Consider the following 24,245-nt stretch of genomic DNA (forward strand, 5'->3'; position numbering starts at 1 on the left):
TTGAAATAAAGCTAGTTAGCTACATGTAGTCATTCAGAATTAATTCCCTTTAAAAATAGATACAGTGACTCACTTTTATTTTTTAAGGAAACTTTCCATTTCCAAGAGCCCTATTTCCAGAAACACTTCATAATGCAGAAGCTTTCAGCTTGCAAATGGTTTCATTTGAGTCTCATACCAGGAATAGCTTGTATGAATCCATAAACATGAATGAGGCTCTTCTTGTGGGATTTTCCTATTTTAGTCCAATGCTTACCTCAAATAGAACCCATTTAGGTGAATTCTGCTGCCATAAACCCATTTAAACTCAAGGTTGCCATTGTAAATAACAGGATTAAAAGCAAATATCCCTCAGTCATCATTGATTTGTATCTCAGACAGACAATAAAATAAATATATCTATTAAAATATAGCAGGACAAAAATGTTAAAAATTAATCCATTTTTATCATCATTCAAGGTGAGTCTAAATTTTTGATAAATAACATACATAATCCTTATTTTAATGAACTAGTTTTTAAGGAACACAGGAATAGAAATGCTGAGATTTAAAAATAAGAATGGAAAGAGAGCAGCCAGCACAATTATTGTAGACTTATTCTAAGATCTGACTTGCAAGCATTTTTTTCTTTACCACATACCTGATATCTTCCATTGAGTGAGTGAAAAGTCTTAGTTCGTTTCAATAGTGACTATTGTCTTCAATCAAATGTTTTCATTTTGTTACAGATGATTCAGGTATTGTGCATAATATCTAAGTCCAGTCAGGACCATGTGAATACAATCAGCAAAATTCAGAATGTGGGAAGTTCTATGGGACAAATGACCCAGTTCTCTTAACAAATAAATTACTTTCCTTACTTAACTTTGAAAGAGTACTTGGGCTGCTCTGGGGAGAATAAACTGAGGGCAAGCAAAAACCATGGAGACTGGTTAGGAGCTACTGTGTTAGTCTATGCAAGAGATGATGGTGGCCAAAACCAGGTTTTTGGTGGTAGAGAAGATGAGAAGTAGTCAGATTTGGATATATATTGAAGTTAAAGTCAAAAGAATTTGCTGATAGGTTGTATATAGGGTGTGAGACAAAGAGACAGAGTGAAGGACAACCCAAGGATTTTTCCTTGAACCACTGGAAGGATGGCGTTGCCATGAACTGAAATGGACGACTGTAAGAGAAGTGGGTTTCAGAGGGAAATTAGGAATTCAGTTTAGGGCAAGGTAAGTTTGAGATGTCTATCGGACCCTCAAGTGATTGTCAGCTGGAAATATCAGCCAGGAGTCCATGAGAGAGTTCTGGGTAGGAGATATAAATTTAGAAGTCTTCAGAGTATACAAGTGTTGTCAAGCTGTTGGAATAACCAAGGGAGTGACTGTGAGTAGAAATCTGTTGCTTCAAAAATATTGTGGAGCAGACCATCCCAAAATTTAGTGACTTAAAAACAATAATCATCTGTTCTCATGGATCTGTACTTGGATAAGAGTTTGCTGACCTAGGTTGGGCTTGAGTGGGGTTATTTGGTTCTGCTTCAAGTATCTCTCATCCTTCTAGAACCAGTGGACTGGTTCAGGCATGGTTGTTGTTTGTGTCCCGTTCTCCGCGGCCCCCTCCCCCCGCCCCACTCCCCATGGCGATGTCAGAGGCACAAGAAAGAAACATATAAGGCCTTTTGAGGTCTAGGCTCAGAGCTGGCCCAGCCTTACTTCCTTCTTATTCTATTGGCCAGAGCAAGTCATATAACTGAACCCAAAGTCAAGGATCAGCCAAACTAAAAGGCAAAGGCGCTGGTACATGGAAGGGTAAAAATTGAGTTCAATAATGCAATTTCTCCTAAGTCCAAGGACGGAGTCCAACCTGGAGCACTTACCTTTAAAAGGTAACTTTGAATTCTATATCTACCCTGCCCTCCACAACTAATCAGGGGCCAAACATAAAGATTACCCTGGACATCATCTTAACCATTGCTCCCCCTTGCCTAAAGGAACTTTCCTGAAGGCATTCATTCTTTGATTTTTGTCAAAGAAAACATTCATTTTGTCAATGAAAACATTCACTCCATAGTACCAGTTACAAAGAAAGTCTGTGGCAAGATGGTCCAAGATGCCAAAGTGTGCCATCTAACAGTCTGAAGACAAAACCCAAAACTTGAAGCAAATGATAAGGAGGCATTTGTATGTAAAATTGAAAAGTGCTCAACAGTAGCATCTGATAAGATATCTAACAGGAATGCATGAAAACGTACCACACAGACATCAGAAGCTTAGCACCATGTAGCAAGTTCTTTTTTTTTTTTTTTTTTTTTTAAGATTTTATTTATTTATTTGACAGAGAGAGAGACAGCCAGCGAGAGAGGGAACACAAGCAGGGGGAGTGGGAGAGGAAGAAGCAGGCTCCCAGGGGAGCAGGGAGCCAGATTCGGGGCTCGATCACAGACCACGCCCTGAGCCGAAGGTAGATGCTTAAGGACTGAGCCACCCAGGCCCCCCAGCAAGTTCTAATTTTAAATAGGCTATACCCAGTTGGGTTTTTGTGGTTTTTTTCTAGCTACTAAGATGCAGAATATGCATTTTACCCATTTCTTTGTTTGGGGAAAGATTTTTTTTCTAAACTGAGACAACGGTTTAATAAATACATTTTTAAAATTCTAGGCTTTTAAATGTCTTAAAAGTAAGGACATCCGAGGAACAATTCTTTTAAAAAATATAATCTGCTTTTATCAGCTTAGTCTACAAGCCTGGATTTTTGAAAAATAGTGGATCTGATAATGTGGTACTAGTACTCGTACATTATCTTATATTTTAAGCTGCTTTTGCTAGATCTAGAGATTTTGGGGGCTGAAGGAGCCTTAGAGATCATAATCACCTAATTTTATAGATGAAGTTACAGAGGCCCAGAGAGGTTAACCTGATTCTTTTGAAAATAAAAGAACTGAATCATGTGAGTTGTGACCCAGGGGCGAGTGACACAAAGAAGTAACTGTGAGAAGCTTAACCTCACTTTCTCTGCATCTATCCCCAGAATCTCCAGGCACCCCCTCCACTACCCCCCTCTTCAGTAAATATACAAGCTAGTAAAAACTGTGATTCACTGGCTCAACCAAAGCTTCCAGACAAGGCCCCCTGGGTACCCTCTCGCCTCTCCCAGCCCAGGATAGAAATCCTGGATTGATCACCGTCCACTTACAGGAACAACCTTCCTTCTCTACCACCAGTGTCTAGGGTTTTGTGGACCTTGAGACCTTGAGATTTGTTGGTATCTTGTTGTTTCTTTTATTTCCTTTACTTTCTCTTCCTGTGTCTCTCCCTACCTAATTTGCATTTAGGGCCGATTTTGGAGGTAGTGTTTATGTGTGTCTGTGGGAAATAATACATCTCTTCTTCCCTGTAGATACTAACTAGTTGGCCTATTTAAGCTTAATTTCTTCCTGGGAGATTAACTAATTATTCTTTCTTTTTCTTTTTCTTTCTTTTCTTTTTCTTTTTTTCTTTTTGGCTAGTGTCTCTTCCAGTAGCAGCAACAGCAGCAAACACATGGGCCTCCAAAGTCTTTTTTGGGACTAATGTACTGCTTTTCTATTTTCTATTTTAGGGGATCATGAGAAGTTCAGAAGGTGATTAATTTGCATAATTGGCCTCAAACAGTATCTAAAATTCAACATAATCAGGCTCAACTTCTTACTGCTGTTGTCAAAGATAAACAAAGCTAATTACCAGTTACAATGGTAAGGAAAGATTTTAATGTAATATACTATTGCAATAGGCAAGAAGGTCAAATGCAAACTGACCTCGATTTCAATTTGTACAGAGGTGACTGGGCATTTTAAAAGGAAAAGAAAGGGAGGTGAACAGGGGCTCAGTAGAGATAGAGAGGTGAAAAATTACAGATGGGTGGTCAGTGTAGATGTTGACTGGCCAGTTGTGACTGTTAGCTGACAATTATCAAAGTTAGGTTTTTACCCTCCCACAGACACTGGGAAACAGAGGCCCTATTCTTCCTGATGATTACATTTTGAAGGAATGTCTTTCAGGTCAGAAAGACACTCCTGAATTATAGGAGATACATATACATCTCAAAAGGACAGGGGAAGGATTCACAATTGCAGGCCCTTTTTAATAAATGTTCTAAGAAAGGGTGGTCAGGGGCCTATTTTCAGGTTGGCTAGAACAAACAGTAAATTCTTTTGGCGGCATTGAGCTTTCTCAGGCAGACACTTTAAGGGGGCCTGGGGTCATCCTAGGGATGCGGCCTTGAGCTGTTAGAAACTACTTTACTCTTTGTTTAAGTTATTTAACGCAGGGCTAGGAGAGTGGATGAAATCATTTGTGTTGAGAATCTGTAGTTTGTTTTTTTTTTTAAGATTTTATTTGTGTATTCGACAGAGATAGAGACAGCCAGCGAGAGAGGGAACACAAGCAGGGGGAGTGGGATAGGAAGAAGCAGGCTCACAGCAGAGGAGCCTGATGTGGGGCTCTATCCCACAACGCCGGGATCACGCCCTGAGCCAAAGGCAGACGCTTAACCGCTGTGCCACCCAGGCGCCCCGAGAATCTGTAGTTTTTATGTGCTGAGGTTGAGGTCTAGTCCATAAGTGGGCTTAGAGGGGCCTGGCTAGTTTGATCAAGGAGAGAATGTTTTTCACTGAGTAATTTTAGTACATGTCATTTTACTTTAGTTTTTTAAAAAACTTATTTGCCAAAGCCTCTGTTTCTTTATCTGTAAAATAGGAATATTAACATCACATGCAGGCTCTCAGGAGCATTTAGTACAGTGCTGTCCAATAGAAATACTATACAAGCCTCACATGTCATTATCTATGTCCTCGTAGCCACAGTTAAAAAGAAAAGTAGAAGTAAACAGTAAAAGTTAAATTTATTTTTTTTTAAAGATTTTATTTATTTATTCGACAGAGATAGAGACAGCCAGCGAGAGAGGGAACACAGCAGGGGGAGTGGGAGAGGAAGAAGCAGGCTCCTAGCGGAGGAGCCTGATGTGGGGCTCGATCCCAGAACGCTGGGATCACGCCCTGAGCCGAAGGCAGACGCTTAACCGCTGTGCCACCCAGGCGCCCCAAAAGTTAAATTTAAAAAAAATTTTTTATTATGAGAGAGTGAGAGAGCACAAATAGGGGGAGCAGCAGAGGGAGAGGGAGAAGCAGGCTCCCCGCTGAGCAGGGAGCCAGACTCCGGGCTGATCTCAGGACCCGGGGATCACGACCCCAGCTGGAGGCAGACGCTTAACAGACTGAGCCACCCAGGTGCCCCTACAGTAAAAGTTATGTTAAGAATTCATTTGTTTACCTAATATATTTTGAATATATCTCAACATGTAATCAACATTCCAACATCTAATCAAAATTTAAAAATTAATGGGAGAGTCTACGTTTTTTTCGTCCTAAGTCTTTGAAATCCGGTGGGTACAGTGTTTCACACTTTACAGCACCTCACCTGCGATCACCCACATTTCCGGCTCTCAGCAGCCACACGCGCCTGGTTACTACCCTGGAGGACACAGGTCGAGACAGCTGATCACACGCGCCTAGTGACGTAAGCGCGGGGCGGGTCCTGGCCAGATAGGGGCGGAGTTTCTGGGAGAGCGCGTTTGGAGCCTCCCCGGCTCCCGTAGGAGAGCGCCGGCCTTGGCGGCGCCACGTCCCCTGCGGCGGCGGGAGAAAGATCAGTTGGGCCTCGGGGCGGCTCCGGGCGGCCATGGCCTTTACGTTGTATTCGCTGCTCCAGGCGGCCTTGCTCTGCGTCAATGCCATCGCCGTGCTACACGAAGAGCGCTTCCTCAAGAATAGTGAGTGGGACCGCGGGGCCGGGCTGAGGGGGCGGTGGCGGAGTCCCCGGGGTGCGGAGCCGAGGCGGGCCGCGGGAGGGGACACCCTGGGTCGCGACCGACGGGAGGCCGAAGGTTCGACTCCTGCGGCCCTTCCTTGGAGGGAGGAAGCCGAGACACTTCCCGTCTCACCGAGTTTGAGCTTAACAGCGGGGCGAAGATTGTATAACAGATGTCTGCTGTGTGCCGGACCCCGGGAGTTGGGATGGGAAGGGGTACAGAGAAGAGCCAGGGACGCCTCTGCCTGCGATTAGTTTAGGTTTAGTAATTTAATTTACTCCCCTGGGATCGCTTTTAATGGTCGGAAACCTGGGGTCCGAGGTTTTAGTTACGGAGGGAGGGGCGTGGCTCATTTTGGAGCCTGGGTGATTAGAAGAATGAACTGATGGAGGGCCATAGAGGTTCCTGGTCTTTGAGGCTAGGAGGAAAGGGAAGGTGTTCGGATTATCATGGCATCCAGACACCCTCGTTCTAAGAAAAGTTTATTCAGCACAGTTTATTGGATGTCTACAGTGTGCCAGGCCAGAATCTAAGAATACCAAGATGAAGACACAATTATGCTTGTCATACCACACAATACGGCGATTTCCATGCCATCCTGGGCGGGCCACTTCTTGCTGTATGAGGCAAAAGTGAGACAGGATACTGCACGATGTGCATCATTTGTGGGCAAGTATACCTAGTGCACAAAATATATCATCACTGGTCTGTAAGTACACCAGGTATGTCTGTGTGAGTCACTGAAGCCCAAACCCACGAGCAAGATTGATTCATTTCATTTATTCCTTCAGATATATTGAGCACAAATTATGAGCCTAGCCCATATAATTAGGAGCTGAGGTTACAGCAGTCACTTGCCCTTCTAATGGAAGTTAAGTAAAAAATGAACAAGTAACAATGACAAGTATGCAGAATATTATGAAAGAGAAGCTCAGGGAAACACTAACTTGTGAATCTTTGAAAGCTTTGTGGAGGAAGTGTGTCGAACCCAAAATCTAATAAGTGAATTAGGTGAAGGGTTGGGAGGGTGAGGAGTAAGAGCTCTTGTGAAAACTGGGGCAGGTGAAAACGAGGTTTTAAGGTTTTAAGCAGAGCCCTGACATGACCAGATTTGTATTATTTGCAAGAGCCTTACTGCAGTGTGGAGAACAAATTGGAAGGGCAGAGTAGTGGGTGTGGGAAGCGCCATTCCGAACAGGGCAAGTAGAAATGGTGGGTAGCACATCAGTTGAGTGGGTACAATAATAACAACAACTAACACTTAACACCACGTACCAGGATCTGTATCAAGTGTTTTACATATATAACTTGTATGACCCTCACAACAACCCTATGAGGTAAGTATTGTTTTCATCCCCACTTTACAGATGGGAAACCAGAAGTGCAAAAGAGGGTAGGTAACTTTTCTGTGATCACACAGCTAGGAGTGGCAGAGCTAGGATTCACCTTAGGCATTCTGTCTTAAAAGTCCATCTCCTCACGACTAAACTATACGGAAAAGTAGGAGATATGTGGGGGTTGAATTGTGCCCTCCCCAAAAGATACACTGAAGTCCTAACCCTTGGTGCCTGTGTAGGTGACCTTATTTGGAAATAGGGTCTTTTCAGGTATAATCAAGTCAAGATAAGGTCACACTGGATTAGGATGGCCCTAGATCCAATGAGGTGTCCATATAAGGGGAGAGAGATTCAGAAACATGGGGGAAGAAGGCCAAATGACAACAGAGGCAGAGATTGGTGTGATGCAGCAAGAAGCCAAAGAATGCCAGGGATTGCCAGTAACTACCAGAAGCATCGAGAGGCATGGATGAGATCTTCAGAGCCCCCAAAAGGAACCAACCCTGTTAACACTTTGATTTTGGACTTCTGGTCTCCGGAACCATGAGAAAATAAATTTCTGCTAAGCCATCCAGTTTGTGGCATTTTGTTAAGGTATAGTCCTAGGAGACTAATACAATCAGAAGATATTTTAAAGATAGAAGGCAGAATTTTACTGTTTGGACATTGAGAATGAGGGCGAGGAAAAAGTCAGAGATCTCTAGGTTTTCTGGCTTAGCAACTGAGTGAAGCATAGTACCTTTACCAAGTTAGTACTGGAGGAAAAATGAGGGCAGCGGTGGTGTGTAAGAAGGTGAAGAGATAGTGAAATAAGTTTTGGACATGGTGAGTTTGAGATTTCTGTGAGATATGCAAGTGGAGGTGTGGGATAGTCAGTTCGAGTTAAGTCCATAGAACAGAAGCAAGAGCCACAGTGGAGATTGAATTTGAGTTTGTCAACCACAGACGATAAATGAAGCCATGTAAAGAGATGAAATTGCTCAGAGAAAGAATACAGTACAAAGAGAATTGGTGACCAGGATAGTCCCAGAATCTCTTCCAATATGTAATGTTTAGGTAGAGCTGGAAGAACTGACAGGAGAAATTGATGAGTGAGCAAAACGAGAAATGGGAAAATCTAGACAGTGGAGTCTCACAGAAGTCAAGGAGTGTGTGAAGAAGGAGACATGGTACAACAGGGGAATGTTCAGGAAAATCAGATAAGGACAGAAAAATGGCCTAAGGATTCAGGGTAATAGAAGTCACTGGTGATTTTACACAAGCAGTTACAACTGTGGATGAAATCCAAATTGGAATGTGTTGAGAAGTGAGGGGAAAGTGATAAAACGGAGACCACCGTAACAAATACAGTGATAATGAAAAGTCTGCAATACCGTGAGAATTAACAAAATGTGACAGACACACAAGGTGAGCTGCTGGAAAAATGGCACCAATAGACTTGCTTGACACAGGATTGCCATAAACCTTCAGTTTGTGAGGAACACACTATCTTGCAAGTAGCAATAAAGGGGAGCAATTTAACAAGGTATGCCTGTATAACATTGTGTCATTGTGTAACTTTGAAGTGTACAATAATCATTCAATACACGTATATACTGCAAAATGCTTACCACAGTTAGTGTTCTTCACCTCACATAATTATAATTTGGTTGTGGTTGTGGTGATAAGAACATTTAAAATTTACTCTCAATGCAACTTCCAGGTATACAGTACAGTATTGTTAACTATAGTCACCATGCTGTACATTAGATCCCTGGAACTTACTCATTTTCTAACTGAAAGGTAGTACCTTTTGACCAGGAATTTCCCATTTCCCTCACCACTCAAACCCTGGCAACGTCCATACTATCTGTTTCCAAGAGTTCGATGTTTTCAGATTCCACATATAAGGGAGATAATATATTTGTCTGGCTTATTTCACTTACTGTAATACCCTCAAGATTTACTCATGTTGTCACAAATGGCAGGTTTCTCTTCTTTTTTATGGCTGAATAATATTCCATTTAATATATACACATTTTCTTTTTCCATCCATCTGTCAGTGCATACTAAGACTGTTTTCATGTCTTGGCTATTGTGAATAATGCTGCAATGAACATAGGAGTGCAAATATCTCTTCAAGATAGTGATTTCATCTCTTGGAGAAATACTCAGAAGTGGGATTCCTGGATCATACGGTAGTGCTATTTTTAATATATTTTTATTTAATTTTTTTTAAAAGATTTTATTTATTTATTTGACAGAGAGAGAGACAGCCAGTGAAAGAGGGAACACAAGCAGAGGGAGTGGGAGAGGAAGAAGCAGGCTCCCAGCAGAAGAGCCTGATGTGGGGCTCGATACCAGAACGCTGGGATCACGCCCTGAGCCGAAGGCAGACACCTAATGACTGAGCCACCCAGGCGCCCCGTATATTTTTATTTTTAAAAGATTTATGTATTTGAGAGAAAGAGAATACCTATGAGTGGGGGGAGGGGTAGAGGAAGAGGGAGAAAGAGAATCTCAAGCAGACTCCCCACTGAGCAGGGAGCCAGTATGGGGTGTGATTTCACGACCCTGAGATCACAACCTGAGCCAAAACCAAGAGTTGGATGTTAACCAACCGAGCCACCAAGGATCCCTGATAGTTCTATTTGTAATTTTTTGAGGAACCTCCATACTGTTCTTCATAGTGGCTGTACCAATTTACATTTTCATCAACCATGCACAAGGGGTCCCTTTTTCCACATACTTTTATTTATTACTGCAGCTTTATATATAGTTTGAAATCAGGGAGCATGGTGCCTCCAGCTTTCCTCCTCTTTCTCTAGATTGCTTTGGCTACTTGAAATCTATTGTGGTAACACACAGTTGCTGCCACTTCTGTTTAGCGTTGTGCTGGATATTCTAGCCAGGGCAGTTAGATGAAAAAAAAAGAAGTAGGAGACATCCAGATAGTGAGGTTGAAAAAGTAAAACTATCCCTTGCTTGCAGATGACATAATCCTGTGTACAGAAAATCCTGTGGGGTCACTAAAAACTATTAGAATGAATAAATGAGTTCAGTAATGTTGCAGTATACAGTGTCAGGAGCAGAAGTCAGTTTTTTTCTATACATGAACAATGAACAATTGAAAATGAATATAAATAATAAAATAGGGATAAATTTAACAGAAGAGGTGCAAGTCTTGTACTATGAAAAATATAAGGCATTGTTGAGTGGAATTAAAGAATAAAGATATTCTTAAAGATAATTAAAATAAAGACATCATGTTCATGAATCAGAAGACTTAATATCATTAGGATGACAGTACTTAATATTACTGATTTACAGATTTAATTCAGTCTATCAAAATCCCACTTGGCTTTTTACAGAAACTGACAAGTTGCTCCTAAAGGAAATGGGCTCAGATTTGGCAAAACGGTCTTGAAAGAGAATACAATGCCCAAACCTTACTCCAGACCTGCATTTAAATTTTCCAGAAGTGAAGTTCAGCAGTGTCTTCTTCAAAATTTCTGCAGGTGACTTAGTTTTGTGCCCCTAAATGAAAATCACTACTACAAATTGTTGGAATGGCCCAGAAATGTTAATACTTTCCCCCTTAGAACTTTGTCTTCATTTCTTTTTCCAGAAGTAGTACAGATATTTTATTTGAACATGTGTTTTGAATATGGTCGCAGAACTAAGGGAAAATACCACATTGGCTTGTCTAAGTGGATAAGCTGTTGTTTTAAAATATCTAAGGGGCACCTGGCTGGCTCAGTTGGGAGAACATGCCACTCTTGATTTCAGGGTCCTGAGTTCAAGCCCCACATTGGGCATGGAGCCAACTTAAAAAAAAAATCTCCCTTTATTCAGGGCCGTCTGGTTGACTCAGTCAGAGAACTATGCGACTCTTGATCTTGAGTTCAGGCCCCATGTTGGGTTTAGCAATTACTACAAAAAATAAAAAGTGAAATATCTAACTATGTTTTAAAATAGAATTTTAAAATATTTTAAGTATTTTTTAAATATTGTTTATGTAAGCTCTTAACTCTTGCCTAGATTTTTCTAGTAACCTCCTCACTGGTCACCCTCCCTCCAGTTTTGTTTCTTTTTGTTTTACCTTCCATTAGAAGCTGAACATGTTCTTCAGTGATTTGAAATTCTCGAGTTCTTTAATATTCATAGCCTCCAATATAAAAGTCAGACTCCCTCGTGTGACTTTCAAGCTCGCCATAGTGTATCCCTTCTTCTCTGTCCTTCACTTTCTTTAACCCTTCCCCAGTATTTACCCTGTACGCCATTCTTACCATGGTGCTCTTCTTCGCTACTGAGCCTTTACGCATACTTTCTCTGCCTTCAGTGACCTTGACTTACCTCAAACTCTTCTTTAAGGCCTACCTCTGCCATATGCCTTTCCCAGAAACCATCACTGGCCTATTCCATGGGTTGTGACACCACTGCAGTTTCCTTTTTGGTTTTCTCCAGTAGACTGATGACAAGAATTCTCTCATTTTTATCATTCCATCAGTCAATGAGTATTTTCTAAATAACTGAATAATGTTATCATTATCATATTCTTGCAATTCCTGATTTGAGAACTGTATGTTTATACAAATAGTTTAGCCAGTATTTTGACTGTAATGCAGAGAAGGTGTTTCTTCTAGTGTTCCACAATGATGCAAATTCTTTTTTGTACAAGAAACACACACATGGTGAATTTTAATACCTGCCAAAGTTATTCTTACTAGTTTTTGTTTATGATGCCCGGTATGGATCCATTTGACAAGTAGTATGTCCAGTAGCATTTATGAGTGTTACAAAAGAAACATTTCATACCTGAAACAGTGTATGAACCAGCTCTGGCTGCCATAACAAAATATTATAGACTGGGTAGCTTAAACAACATAAATTGATTTTTCTCTCAGTTCTGGAGGCTGGAAGTCTAAGATCTGGTCAAGTTCTGGTGAGGGCTATCTTCCTGGCTTGCAGATGGCTGTCTTCTCACTGTGTCCTCACATGGCTAGGTGGAAGGAGGCGGGGAGGGAATCAAGATCTCTCTCTTCCTCTTTTTTGTAAGGCCACAGTCCTATCAGTCCCCTTCCCTTAAGACCCATTTAACTGTAATTACCTCCTTAAGACCCCGTCTCCACATGGGCTTCAACATAGGAATTTGGGGGAACACAATTCAATCCATAGCAAATAGTTAAAATATTACAAGGTAATACTGATCCAGGGTTTAAATGACTGCTCCAGAGCCAATGCAACATTAGAGTTTAGAGTAGTAAGAGCTGTATGAGCCCAAGTAATGGAGGGAGAATTCCTAATGGAGGTAGATGTTAAACAGTAAATCAGGTGTGCATAAATATAGAGAAATGAGCAAGGCATTCTACAGGCCTTGTATGATAGTCATGGTATGAGCATGGCAGTTTATAAAACATTGAGAAAACCTTATAGACACGTAAGTTTCTCTGTAAATATATATTCCTAAAAAGCGTTTGTTGAATTTCATCCCAGATTAAATAGAAACTGTTACGTTGAGCTGGAAATTAATTACATTGATCCAAGAGAGATTAGTCCAAGTATACCAGATCACTTACTTCATTGATCTTTCTGATCAAAGTAATTTTTTAAAACTTATGTTAGCAGAATTCTTTATCCTAGAGTTTATTGGATGCTTTCACATCTGTGATAGCATTTGCTTCTTGTGCAAACTTGGTGATACTGACAAAGTGAAGCACATTTGTCTCTTTTGCACATATGGAAACAGGGTCAGCCAGCCCTCAAAACTCTACTTTTAATATTAATACTAATGCTAACTGTACTAATACTTTTCTAATAGTTTTCTTCAGAATGTGTCTGGCTGAGGGCTGTTGGCTGGATGGATTGCCATTTTGTGTATGACTTTTTGAAGTCTGGGCAGCAGAAGAACATTTTTGGCGTTTGCAATAAGTAACTTTTTATATTTAACTCTCTTCCTGAAATTATGGCAGCAACCAGTGCTGGCTGGTCTTACCATTTTTTCTTTTCTAGGCCCTCTAGCTATGGAAGTGTCAAGAGAGCTGCAGAATTAAATCTTTCTCCTTTCAAAAAAAAAAAAAAAAAAGCAAAGCTCTAAATCTTTGGCCAGTTTCCTTAGAAAAACAACGGAGACTTCCTAAGTAGCAGTTGGAGGGAAAACTATTTGTTATAGTAAAAGATAATCCATGGCATCTGGTCCTTTACTTGTCACCTTTGTGTTTGTCCATGGAATATCTAAACAAATGATTTACTCTCTCTGCCCAGAATTTAGTTTTCTTTTCATTCTGGTGGCATGAGAATAGAGACTAGGCTAAAATTAACTGACGACTTAATATTTTTTAAAATAACTTCAGTGCTGGTGCTTAAAATGTGGTACTCCCAATATTGTAGAGTTTTATTCTGTTTTGTCGAAGAGCAGTTATTCTTAAGTATTGGAAAATACATTTTTTTTTTTCTGGCAGTCACTCTTACTATGTAAAAATGTACATTCAAACATTTTTGAAACAGGTCTAAAAGAAAAAAAGATTGTTGGAAATTATGCTTTTTTCACAGAAATTGAGTACATGATCTATAACATACTGAAAACAGGTCCTTTTTACCATCTAAGAGATTGTGGCTGTGGGTGGGAAAACTGGATAATTTTAGCAATGATAAATTCTAAAAAAGCAAGTAAACGAAATGAAACCAACAATACCATTTAAAGCTGGTTTTAAAACAGAATTTTAATTATTGAAAGTGATTCATGGATGAAGCTTTCACTTGTAGACCTGTCCCTGCCCTCAGGGTGTTCATGCCCTGGAGAGGAAAGCCTAATTGCAGAAGAGTTTCTCCAGTGGGTGAGCATCTTTACAGGCTTTCTTTTTAAGTTTCATTTTTCTTTTAATCAAAGCAGTGTAAATGTGCGTGTGGTTGTTAAAGTGAAAAAGCTCTTCTGTTTATAAAGAAAGATAGAAGCTTCCTGCCCCATCCCTCTTCAATCTGAGCCCCATTTCTCCAAAGCAATTACTTTCAACTCTTCCAAGTTTTGAGTCACTGACTTACCGCTGTGGAAGGGTTTAGTATAATTATACCATCAGTAGCGTATTTGTGCTTGTGGGAGCACAAGTATACACACATTTCCCCTCCCCCAGTCTGTCCCATCTCCAACCAATTATTGGCGATATTGGTATTCCATATTTATATACTATTCACTGAGTATTGCTCACAGCTGAACAATAAAAAAATAATGATGCCATTCTTCTACTTGATTTGTGGTTTGGGTATAGAATTCTAGATTGGAACTAATTTTTCTTCAGAGTTTTGAAGACATTGTTCCACTTAATTTTCTCATTTCCAGTATTGACATAAAGAAGTCTGATGCCATTCTGTTTCTGATTCTTTGTACAACCTGAGTTGTCTCTCTGAAAGCCTTTAGGGTGTTCTCTTTGTCTTCAGAGGGCTGAGATTTTTAAAAAATGTGGCAACATGTGGGCCTTTTTTTTTTTTTTTATTGGACTGTTCTTTCAGTGGGTCCTTTTGGCTTAAAGGCTCATGTCCTTTAGTTCTGCAATATTCTCTTAATAATTCTCTTAATATTTCTTTGATATTTCTTCCTGTTTGTTCCTTCTTCTCTCTGAAACTCCAGTTATTTTGACAGATTGATACTCTTCTTTTTCCTTGAGCCTTGTCTGGTAGGTTTCCTCAACTTAATCTGTCAACCACTTGAACGTCTTCTGCTAATATAGCAAGAACAAGAGCTCTGTCTTGATTCCTTAGTGTTCCTTTTGTATGGCATCCTGTTCTTGTTTCATAGGTTCAGTAGCTTTACTCTCTATGGATGTTCATTTTTAAAAATGTTTTCTTCTGGGGTGCTTGGGTGGTTCAGTTGGTAGAGGAGGCAACTCTTGATCTTGAGGTCGTGAGTTTGAGCACCATGTTGGGCATAGAGATTACTTTAAAAAATAAAGAATAAACGAGTCACTTAAAAAAATAGTAAAAATGTTTTCTTCTGCTTCTTGCATTGTCTCTTCCTCAAAGTCTCCTTTTTCTGTTTTTGCTGTGTTTTTCCATGTTAAGGATCGTTTCTTCTTGAGAGTTCATTTTTAAGTATAGGGCACAGAGAGGCTCATTGGAAGCTGTGTGGTTGGGCCTTGTTTACTGGTGGGCCTCACTGGTGCTTAAAGAAGTTTTCTTGTTGAGCGCCCCCAACCAGTGTCAGTTTCTGAAGTCTTTCTTCCTGGGCAGCTGGCCAATTTCCAACTAATTTTCTAACTTCCTGCTTGCAGAATATAAGCATTCTATGATCAAACTTAGAGACAAGCAGAGGATATGGGCAAGAGTCTGACACTTTGGTATGCAGACTTTCATACCCTCCACTCAAAACAGATGACCCCAGGTTCAGAGCTTCTGTGGTTCTCTGCTGAGAGTAAACCTCTTGTCTTTGATATGTGAGAGACACACTCTTCCATCAGTCAAGTCTAGGAAAGGAGATGGGAGGGCAGTGGGGAGCTAACTGCTCTTAATGTAGACCTTCAGTGAGTCTTCCTGTTTTTCATCCCTGTTGCCCACATTGGCACTTTGAGGTTTCTCTCACCTTCCCAGGATTCTCAGTGTCCAAATTTCGATTGACTTCTTTTGCCTAGAGACTTCTCTTTTGTTAACCTATATCCTTTATTGTCATTTTTAGTAGGGTTTCAGGAGAAAGCGAAGATAAAAATGTATCCATTGATGAGGTTCAAGGTTCAGGGCATGCTACCCCAAAATATGACTGACACCTTAGCAGTATTGAGTATCTTAAGCTGAAGGAGTTTGAGAAAATGGCAGAAGCAGGAAGGTCACTCTCACCGTCTACTCCCTTCTCCCCTTGCCCTCTTTTCTTAAAACCAGCGCTTAATATCCCATGTGAAAGGTACTGTCCTTGTATCAGGAGGATGGGAGACATCCTTATCACCAGAGAGGAAGGCTGTAGAAACAAACTTTGTTACTTTCCCACAATTTATTACCCCCCACTCCCAGCTCAAACTCCTTTGTCTTATCAGTTCTTCACAAATGTCTCAAAAGCTTCCTGCTCTAGTCACTTCTTCAGGTCTTCATTCTCTTTTGAAGACTCCCATGTACATGTAAAAAGTTAATAGAATTTGTATGCTTTTTCCTGTTTATCTGTTTTTATCAGTGTAATTTCCTTTTTTTTTTAAGATTTTATTTATTTATTTTGAAAGAGGCAGAGGGAAAGAGATGTGGGGCTCAATCCCACGATCCTGAGATCATGAACTGAACCAAAACCAAGAGTCAGACGCTCAGCCGACTGAGCCCCCCAGGCGCCCCTTATAGTGTAATTTTCAGACCTAGTCAGAGACCCCAGGAGGGTCAGGGTTAACTTTTTCCTCCCTGACCCCATCATGTTGAACCAGAACCACACTGCTTTTCTGTTGTACAGAGCTGTTAAAGAGGTTTCTGTAAGTTTCTTTCCCATAGAAATCTAATGTAGCAGGTTGGAAACTGACACAGCTGATGGTGGGTTGTCATTTTGTGTGTCCTAGATGTCTAGAGATGAGTATGAAATAGTTTTTACCACACTGTAAGTAGGTGAAGGCTGGTGCTACAGTTTGAACTTAGATTACAAAAAGAGGACTGCCATTTGGTGGACAATGCTGATTGAGCTATTGAACAGTGAGACAGATATTTGGAGGAAAGACATGGGGGTAAAACTCGTAATGGAGTAAAAGCAAATGTTGGAGAAGTGGCAGAAGTTTATCTGCTTGCTGGAGAGAGTAGATCCTGAAGTAGGAGGGTGATGTTGCCCAGGCAAGATGCAGGTATATTTTCTAAGTTACTTTTAGCTTGGATAGATGTGTACATTTAATATTGGAGGATTTCTGTTCCCTTCCCCTAAAGCTACAGTGGAATGATCTGTTCATGTTATAACTTCCTGTGTCGTAAAAATTAAGAAATAGGTTCTTTGGAACTGTGATCCTAGAATTTACCTTATTTCACCTTATCCCAGATTAACTCAGTCTACTATTATTCACTTCAACTCCACAAACACCTACTAAGTACTTGCTGTGGGGTGGGGTGTAGGAGAGTGGGAAGGTGAAGCACGACTAAATTTAGTCCCATCTTCCAGGATTTTATAGTCTAATGAGAGAGACTTGAAAACAGCTAACCAAGAGGGAGAACAAAGTCACTACAATCAGGAGGTTATTTGGGGAGCAAAGAGAAGGAAGGTTATGATATGAGAGGCAAGTAGGAAAGGCCCTGACACTGAAGTCAGACCTAGATTCAGAGGCTGCCTTTAACGTGCACTGCAGTTAGTGGGCATTGAGTGTGAATAGGAATACGTGGAAGGGAGTGGTGGGATATAGGGCTGGAATGTCAGTTTCAGGAGTTTGAACTATATTCAGGAGGCGGTGGGAATCATCACATGATTAGTTGGTAGAGAGATCTGGCCCTGTAAGGGAGAAAACTCAAGGGATTAAGACAGCCAGATTCCAGAGGCATCTGTTGAGAAAGTCTTCCGAGACAACAGAGAGGCTGATCATAACCATTGTGATGGTGGCTGTAGTGTGGGAGCACAAAAATGAGTGACACCAGTCAACTGGGATGGCTTGTCAGCACAACCTGAGCTAGGCCTCAAAGGGAGAACGTGAGCCCAAACCCATCAGCTCTTTTGTGAACTTGAGTTTTAGAGTAGTTTTATCCCGCAACAAATCTCGGTGTTGATATGACCAAAAAAGCAAGCCAACCCTTTCTTAACTTTTATTTAAAAGTTGATTAAATGAAGTGTAATCTTGTTTCCTGAGACTTGGTTCTTTCATGTATAAAATAAAGACCATCTTTAAGTTTAAGGGCCAGCACAGCAGGAACTAAGCCCTGTAGTCATCGGAGGTACAAAACAATGTTATATAAGATATGAAAAGTGGGCCTGAAATGCGGACCAGAGAAGGACAGGTTGCAGAAATGAGGACTTGTAGGCCTTCAGCAGAATGTATGGCAGTAAAGAAAGAACTAACAGATAAAGATAAATAATGATGTATAACATCAGGAAAGTGACACAGAAGGTAAAAGACTCTTCCACAGAGAATGAGTAGAGTAGTGGACTAAATTCTGCAGCTAGAATTGAGAAACTAAGAGAGTGATGAAAGGGGAAATGTGCCGCTGCTGGCAGGATAGAGCACTCTCTGAAAGCCTAAGCAAGCCAGGAGCACGTTTGCATTCAAATTTCCCCAAGTAATGTAGATAGTGCATCTCAGCCACATTTTTATACCGCTAATTGTGTTGGATTTTATAAATTCTGAACTGAGCTAATTATCAAGTTTGATAACATGCCTTGGTTTTCAGTTCCGACCTGAAAAAATGTTTTGTTTGAAAAAAAGGAAAAAACCAATCAGGATGTCACAACAATCATCTTCACTGAATTAAATGCCATGGGAATAATTTAGACCATACTTTATTTTATAAAATCAATGTGGAAATGAAATAAGATTGTTGCTGCTATCAAAAGTAAAAAATATACTGTACGATATTTAATCAGTATGGTAACTTTTAAGTCAGATGACCATATTTTATGTCTAACAAAGACTCAAGCTAATCTTTTAGACGATGACGAATGAGGGAGCAAGGCGAGTGCATAATACATTTTAACACAGCTAATCATTTTTATATTATGCAGTTGGCTGGGGAGCAGACCAGGGAATTGGTGGATTCGGAGAGGAGCCAGGAATTAAATCTCAGCTAATGAATCTTATTCGATCTGTAAGAACTGTGATGAGAGGTAAGAAGAAAAACTAGTGAAACACTCTTTTAAGTTTTAATTTTGTGGTTTTTAAGTAGCAGAGCTTCTGTGTGTGAATACTATCGCAACATTTTTGTAGTGAAGTTTTTTCTCTTTAACCTGGCTTTACTGTTTAGAAGTTACTGCTTTTCTTTCTTAGTTTGCCTCTTACTTCCGTCTAAACCACTTGATGCGAACAGAATGCTCAGTGGTATAATCTGTTCACATGTTGCCTCTCAGACTTGAAAGCAGTGTTCTTACTTTTTGGAAATTATGTTGCTTCAAGTAGTAAAGGCATCTAGAGTCCTAGAAGGCTTTGAGAGAAAAATAAAGGTCCCATATCTGCCAGTCTATTGGGTATTATTTTAAAGATTTTATTTGTTAGAGAGAGAGAGCAAAAGCAGGGGAAGTGGCAGGCAGAGGGAGAAGCAGGCTTCTTGCTGAGCAAGGAGCCCGATGCGGAACTCAATCCCAGGACTCTGGGATCATGACCTGAGTCAAAGGCAGACACTTAACCACCTGAGCCACCCAGGCACCCCTTTTGGATATTATTTTAGAGCAACTGGAGAAAGAAGGGTTCAAAAGTTTTTATTTGAAACCCTTAAAATTAGGGTCTCTGTCTTCCTCTTTATATATTAGGATTTTTGATCCCAACTTTGGATAGAATGGTAAATAACTTCACTCTTAATTTAGTAGTGAAACTGTGGAAACTTCTTTGCTCTTTATTTCTACTGTCAAGTGTCGCAGACAGCCGTGTGGGTCTACTTCTGCCGGGCCTGGTGTGCTTTATGTTCCCGGCCCTGCCCTAGCACCATTCACAGATGTCTTGTATTGATCTAGTTGTACCAGTGTGACCCTTACCCCATCACATAAGCCCTCTTTTTTTTTTTTTTTTAAAGATTTTATTTATTTATTTAACAGAGACAGCCAGCGAGAGAGGGAACACAGGCAGGGGAAGTGGGAGAGGAAGAAGCAGGCTCCCAGCGGAGGAGCCTGATGTGGGGCTTGATCCCAGGACTCTGGGATCACGCCCTGAGCCGAAGGCAGACGCTTAACGACTGAGCCACCCAGGCGCCCCCATAAGCCCTCTTTAAAATAAATTTTGGATTTTATGATCCAGTGCATGTTCCTTTGTAACAATGATTTGCAACATGATTATGAATGACATATTGTTTGATATTTTCATCCTTCCTGAATGTTAGTAATTATTACTTAATTTTTTCCTGCTATTTTCTTTATAGTAACAAACTTTTTTTTTTTTCTTTACAGTGCCATTGATAATAATAAACTCAGTTGCCATTGTATTACTTTTATTATTTGGGTGAAGAACAGTGGGGGAAATGGAGACTCAGAAGAAGAGATGCCAGCAGAAGTTATTACTTCGGTCATTATTGGAATATACATGTCTTAGCTGGTCGTCCTTGCACTTGACAAAAATGTAAACCTGACAATAAAACCAGAATCCCTATTTATCTGATTTTTAAAAAAATGTTGCACTTACAGTTTCATTACAAAAAGATTAGGTCATCAGAGGCAGTAACTATGCAGGATCGGAATACATATGATTGCTAATTGTTAATAAAAGTTCATGCCATGGTAAAGATTGTTAAAAGGGTACAGAACTGTCACTTGCGTGTTTTTAGAGATTTTTCTCTCACTTCTCAGGGATAAATTTTTTTTTCAAAGTTTTGAAGTTCCTTGTGACTTAGCTATGATGTGAGAGTGATTATCTTCCTCGATAAAATTTAAAGGGTTTTTTAAAAGTACTACATATAAAATGATAAATCGGTAATTTGGATAATTTTACTTTGAACTCTTTATTTTGTCTATATATCGCTTCGGCTATGACAAATTCAAATTTATAGCAACTATTGAGCAATACTGTCTGACTTCAGGGAGAATTCTAATTTTGTAAGTCAGATAGTCACATGATGATTGTGTTTTTACGTTCTTTTCATGTGTTTTTTATTTTATTAATAGGCCTGAATGATGAGAGCAGACCACTATCTACATATTCCCATTGGTAGAAAAATCTGTGTAGAAAAGTCTATGCCCTTTTTACAATAATGACTTATTTTTTAAAATCAGCCTAATATTAGCCTGCAAGAGCAGTCCGAAACAGTCAAAATTAAACTATGCTATGTAGGAAGACTATTGTGAAACATTTACCTCTCCCCCAGATTATCACGTTTCCATTTTCTGGAGTAGCACATTAAGGGGTATAATTCTTAATTCTTCATTCTGTCTGTCAATAGAGATTTGTGTTAGATAGGTTTTTTGTTTTGTTTTTATATTCTTAGACCATTCCATATTTGCTCATCGCATAATACAGTTTTATGCAGGAAGATTAAAATTATGTAAATAATTTTCCTGGAAATTATCAGTTATAATAGTCTAAAGGGATACAGTGGCATCTTTGTTTATAGGAGAACATTTGTAAATAAAGTTAAATTTCCAAGTCAAGCACTTGTTTTTGTACCTTACCTGTCAGTGTTAACTATTAATCTCATTCCGTGTGTGACACTGGTTATATACTTTCTTTGCTGTAAAATCACTGAGCATAGATTTAATGAAAGTAAACATTACAGTCACTTTTTTTTCTTCAGTGAGTTAACTGAACTGATTACGTCAAGGAGACTCATGAGCAGCTTTTATTCCATGACTTAGGTTATTTCTAAAACTTTGGAGCAGGTACTGAATGCCTATTGGCCATGCCTGAATTAGAGACCACTTGCAGCTGAACCAAAGAGATGTATCAGGGATTCTTAGTTGATTATCTGGCTCATGTGAGTAACTAACATATTTGGCACTTAGAAGCAGTGTTCTTTTGGCCTTAAAAAGATCCGATGCATGAGTCCAAGTTTAAGCCACTGAACAGATTCAATAGATGCAGTTAATTGAGAGCGCTTCCATTTCTCCACAGGCCATACAGAATTTTAAAAGGAAAGAAAAGAGAGACCTTGGCCTTTTGCCATTTTCTTATAAACCTTGACAGCACACCTTCATGCTCATTTAGTGGCAGGATACTATCTGAGGTTGATATTCATATCAAAATATTTCATCTCTGGAGGCCACTTAACACAGTTCTATCTTAAGTGTGCCTGAAGGGAGGTCTGTAAGCTTTCACAGGTTAGCCCTGATTTCCCCAGAGCAGTTGAGATTCAGTAACCATAGTATCTTACTTAGTTGACCGTAACTTCAATGTTTGCTTGCCTGCCCACATCCTCTCCCTTAGCCATTTTCAGTGTTAACAGTTGGTGATCATTCTAGATTGCAAATATCCATGATGTTTATGGTCCTAATGTATGCTGACCCTGTGTCTATATGCCTCTGACCTATCTCAGGAAGGATCTTGGCTCAAGTGTAGATGTTAACCAAATTCATACCCTGATCCTTAGTTAAGAACAGTGGTTTTCAAGTTTTGATTGTTAATGGTAAACCAGATTCCAAAAGGGATAACACAGAACTGTAATGCTCCACTATTTAAAAATCATCTAAGATGAGGGCAGTCCACTTATTTATTTCTAGTTGAAGCAGGGATGGGGCCCAAAGGCCCACTCTTCAACCTCCACCCCACTCTTGTCATCCTTCCTAAGGAGCTTCCACAAAACTCTTAAGTTTTCAAAAACATAGTTAAGAAGTATTTTTAATCCCTACATTAGATACAGTAGGCAATGTGATCTGTGGTCTACCGGTATATACTATCACTTGAGTGTGAATGTACTCATGAAGTGACTTGAGAGAAAGCAATATATTTGAGTAGTAAAAAGAGTGGGGGATAGGATATTTCTAATATGCCAAGCAAAACCTTTTATCATGACTTGAGACAAACTTCCTAAGACCTCAGTTGTTTTCAGTTTCTTCATCTGTAAAACTGGTCAAGAACTATTTCAGAACAGAAATCTGCTCCAGGTGATTTATATATGTATACCTTTTCCAGGTCACTAATCTTTGATTCTAGATGTACCTCAACCAAAGAGATGTTCTCCCAAAGTAAATGTTTTTAGTGAAATAAATTACTTTTTCATTGCCTCATAGTTTCAAAGTTATTACTAATAAATAAAATTTTGATACTAAGTAAAATGGAATTATTTTTTGCTGAAATTTTTCTTGGCCCTGATTGGTCATTAGATGCCAGATTGTGAAAACATTCTGTGCAGGGACTTTAGACACATAGTGGGCACTGTCCAAGGGTATTGATCAAGGTGAGTTTTGCAATCCTGCTGTTTTTGTTTCAGTTCTGATACTCTTTCTTTACTCCTGCTTTGTGTTTTTGTACCATCTTATTCTTTTCCAAATTCAGTCCCTCCTTTTTTCATCAATAACTGAAAAAATTTTTTCATTATTGAAGTATAGTTGACGTACAATGTTGTTACTTTCAGGTGTACAACATAGTGATTTGACGGTTCTATACATTATGCAGTGCTCACCTCCATAAGTATGGTCACCATCTGCTTAGATATCCTTTTCCTTTACTCATCTTGCCTTTGGCAAGCAAAATCATTTGAGGAATGATTAGAGGAGGAAGTCATTAGTTCTGTTCAGTCGTGCCACATAGTGAGTAACACTATCACACTACCAAGCTGCCCAAGCCTAAAACTTAGTAATTATCTTGATGCCTTCCTTTCCCTTACCAATGTAATCTGTCAACAATTTCTCACTGTTTTACCTCCTAAGATCTCTTGAATTTGTCTCGTTTCCCCCACAATTTAGTGCAAGCATCTCTCTTGTAGCCCTGCAGTAGCTTACCCGGTCTTACGTACAATTTGGCCCCTCCCCGATCCATTCTCCATACTGCAGCCAGAGTAAGCATTTAGAAAAATGCAAGTTTCACATTACCCACTTGCTTAAAATCATTCAGTGCTTTTTAGTCTGGTTGCAGCTCTTAGTTCTGACGGGGAAACTAGGAGCAGATTCCTTTTCGTTCAACCAAGTATCCCTCACATAGAAAACAGACTTAACAAATATGAATAAAACAAAAACAACCTCCAGACCGAGTGGGGAGGAAAAGTAGAGGGGTCACTAGTCCAGAGGAAAGTTCTAGCTCACAACATGGCAGACTGCAGCACTGGGCCGAGGGGATATTGGATGGGTTCTGGCAGCACGAGTCCCCAGGCTAGGAGTTTCGTATGTGCAAACCTGAGTGTGTATCCTATTATGTCAGACTGCTCCAGAAAGTTTTTCAATTAGTCGTTTTCATAGAGAATGCAGAGGATGGCCACCTCTGCACTCAAGGAGTTTAACTTACTTGGATTAAAGGTAGCCAATGTAGATCAAAGTAGAGAGTCCCAGTAGGTGCGTGGGAGGGGAGCAGTGAGGGAGATGGTTCCACGTACCTCAAGATAATG

At 40.0% G+C, this 24,245-nt stretch overlaps 1 protein-coding gene across 1 annotated transcript; it reads left to right on the forward strand.

Moving 5' to 3' along the window:
- Positions 1-5,574: 5,574 nt before the first annotated feature.
- IER3IP1 (immediate early response 3 interacting protein 1) lies at positions 5,575-21,360 on the forward strand. Its single transcript, XM_045790021.2, has 3 exons — positions 5,575-5,793; positions 18,796-18,897; positions 20,167-21,360. Exons 1-3 carry the CDS (start codon positions 5,703-5,705, stop codon positions 20,220-20,222), a joined length of 249 nt encoding a protein of 82 aa, XP_045645977.1. The 5' UTR covers positions 5,575-5,702; the 3' UTR covers positions 20,223-21,360.
- Positions 21,361-24,245: the final 2,885 nt, after the last annotated feature.

This window comes from Ursus americanus, chromosome 19, assembly GCF_024610735.1.
Source record: "Ursus americanus isolate L20-20 chromosome 19, mUrsAme1.1.p, whole genome shotgun sequence".
In the NCBI taxonomy this organism is placed as follows: domain Eukaryota; kingdom Metazoa; phylum Chordata; class Mammalia; order Carnivora; family Ursidae; genus Ursus; species Ursus americanus.

Coding starts and splice junctions, on each gene's coding strand:
- IER3IP1 (XM_045790021.2), top strand. CDS start 5,703: ATGGCCTTTACGTTGTATTCGCTGCTCCAGGCGGCCTTGCTCTGCGTC. Junction 5,794..18,795: donor AGAGCGCTTCCTCAAGAATA/GTGAGTGGGACC, acceptor TATATTATGCAG/TTGGCTGGGGAGCAGACCAG. Junction 18,898..20,166: donor TGTAAGAACTGTGATGAGAG/GTAAGAAGAAAA, acceptor TTTTCTTTACAG/TGCCATTGATAATAATAAAC.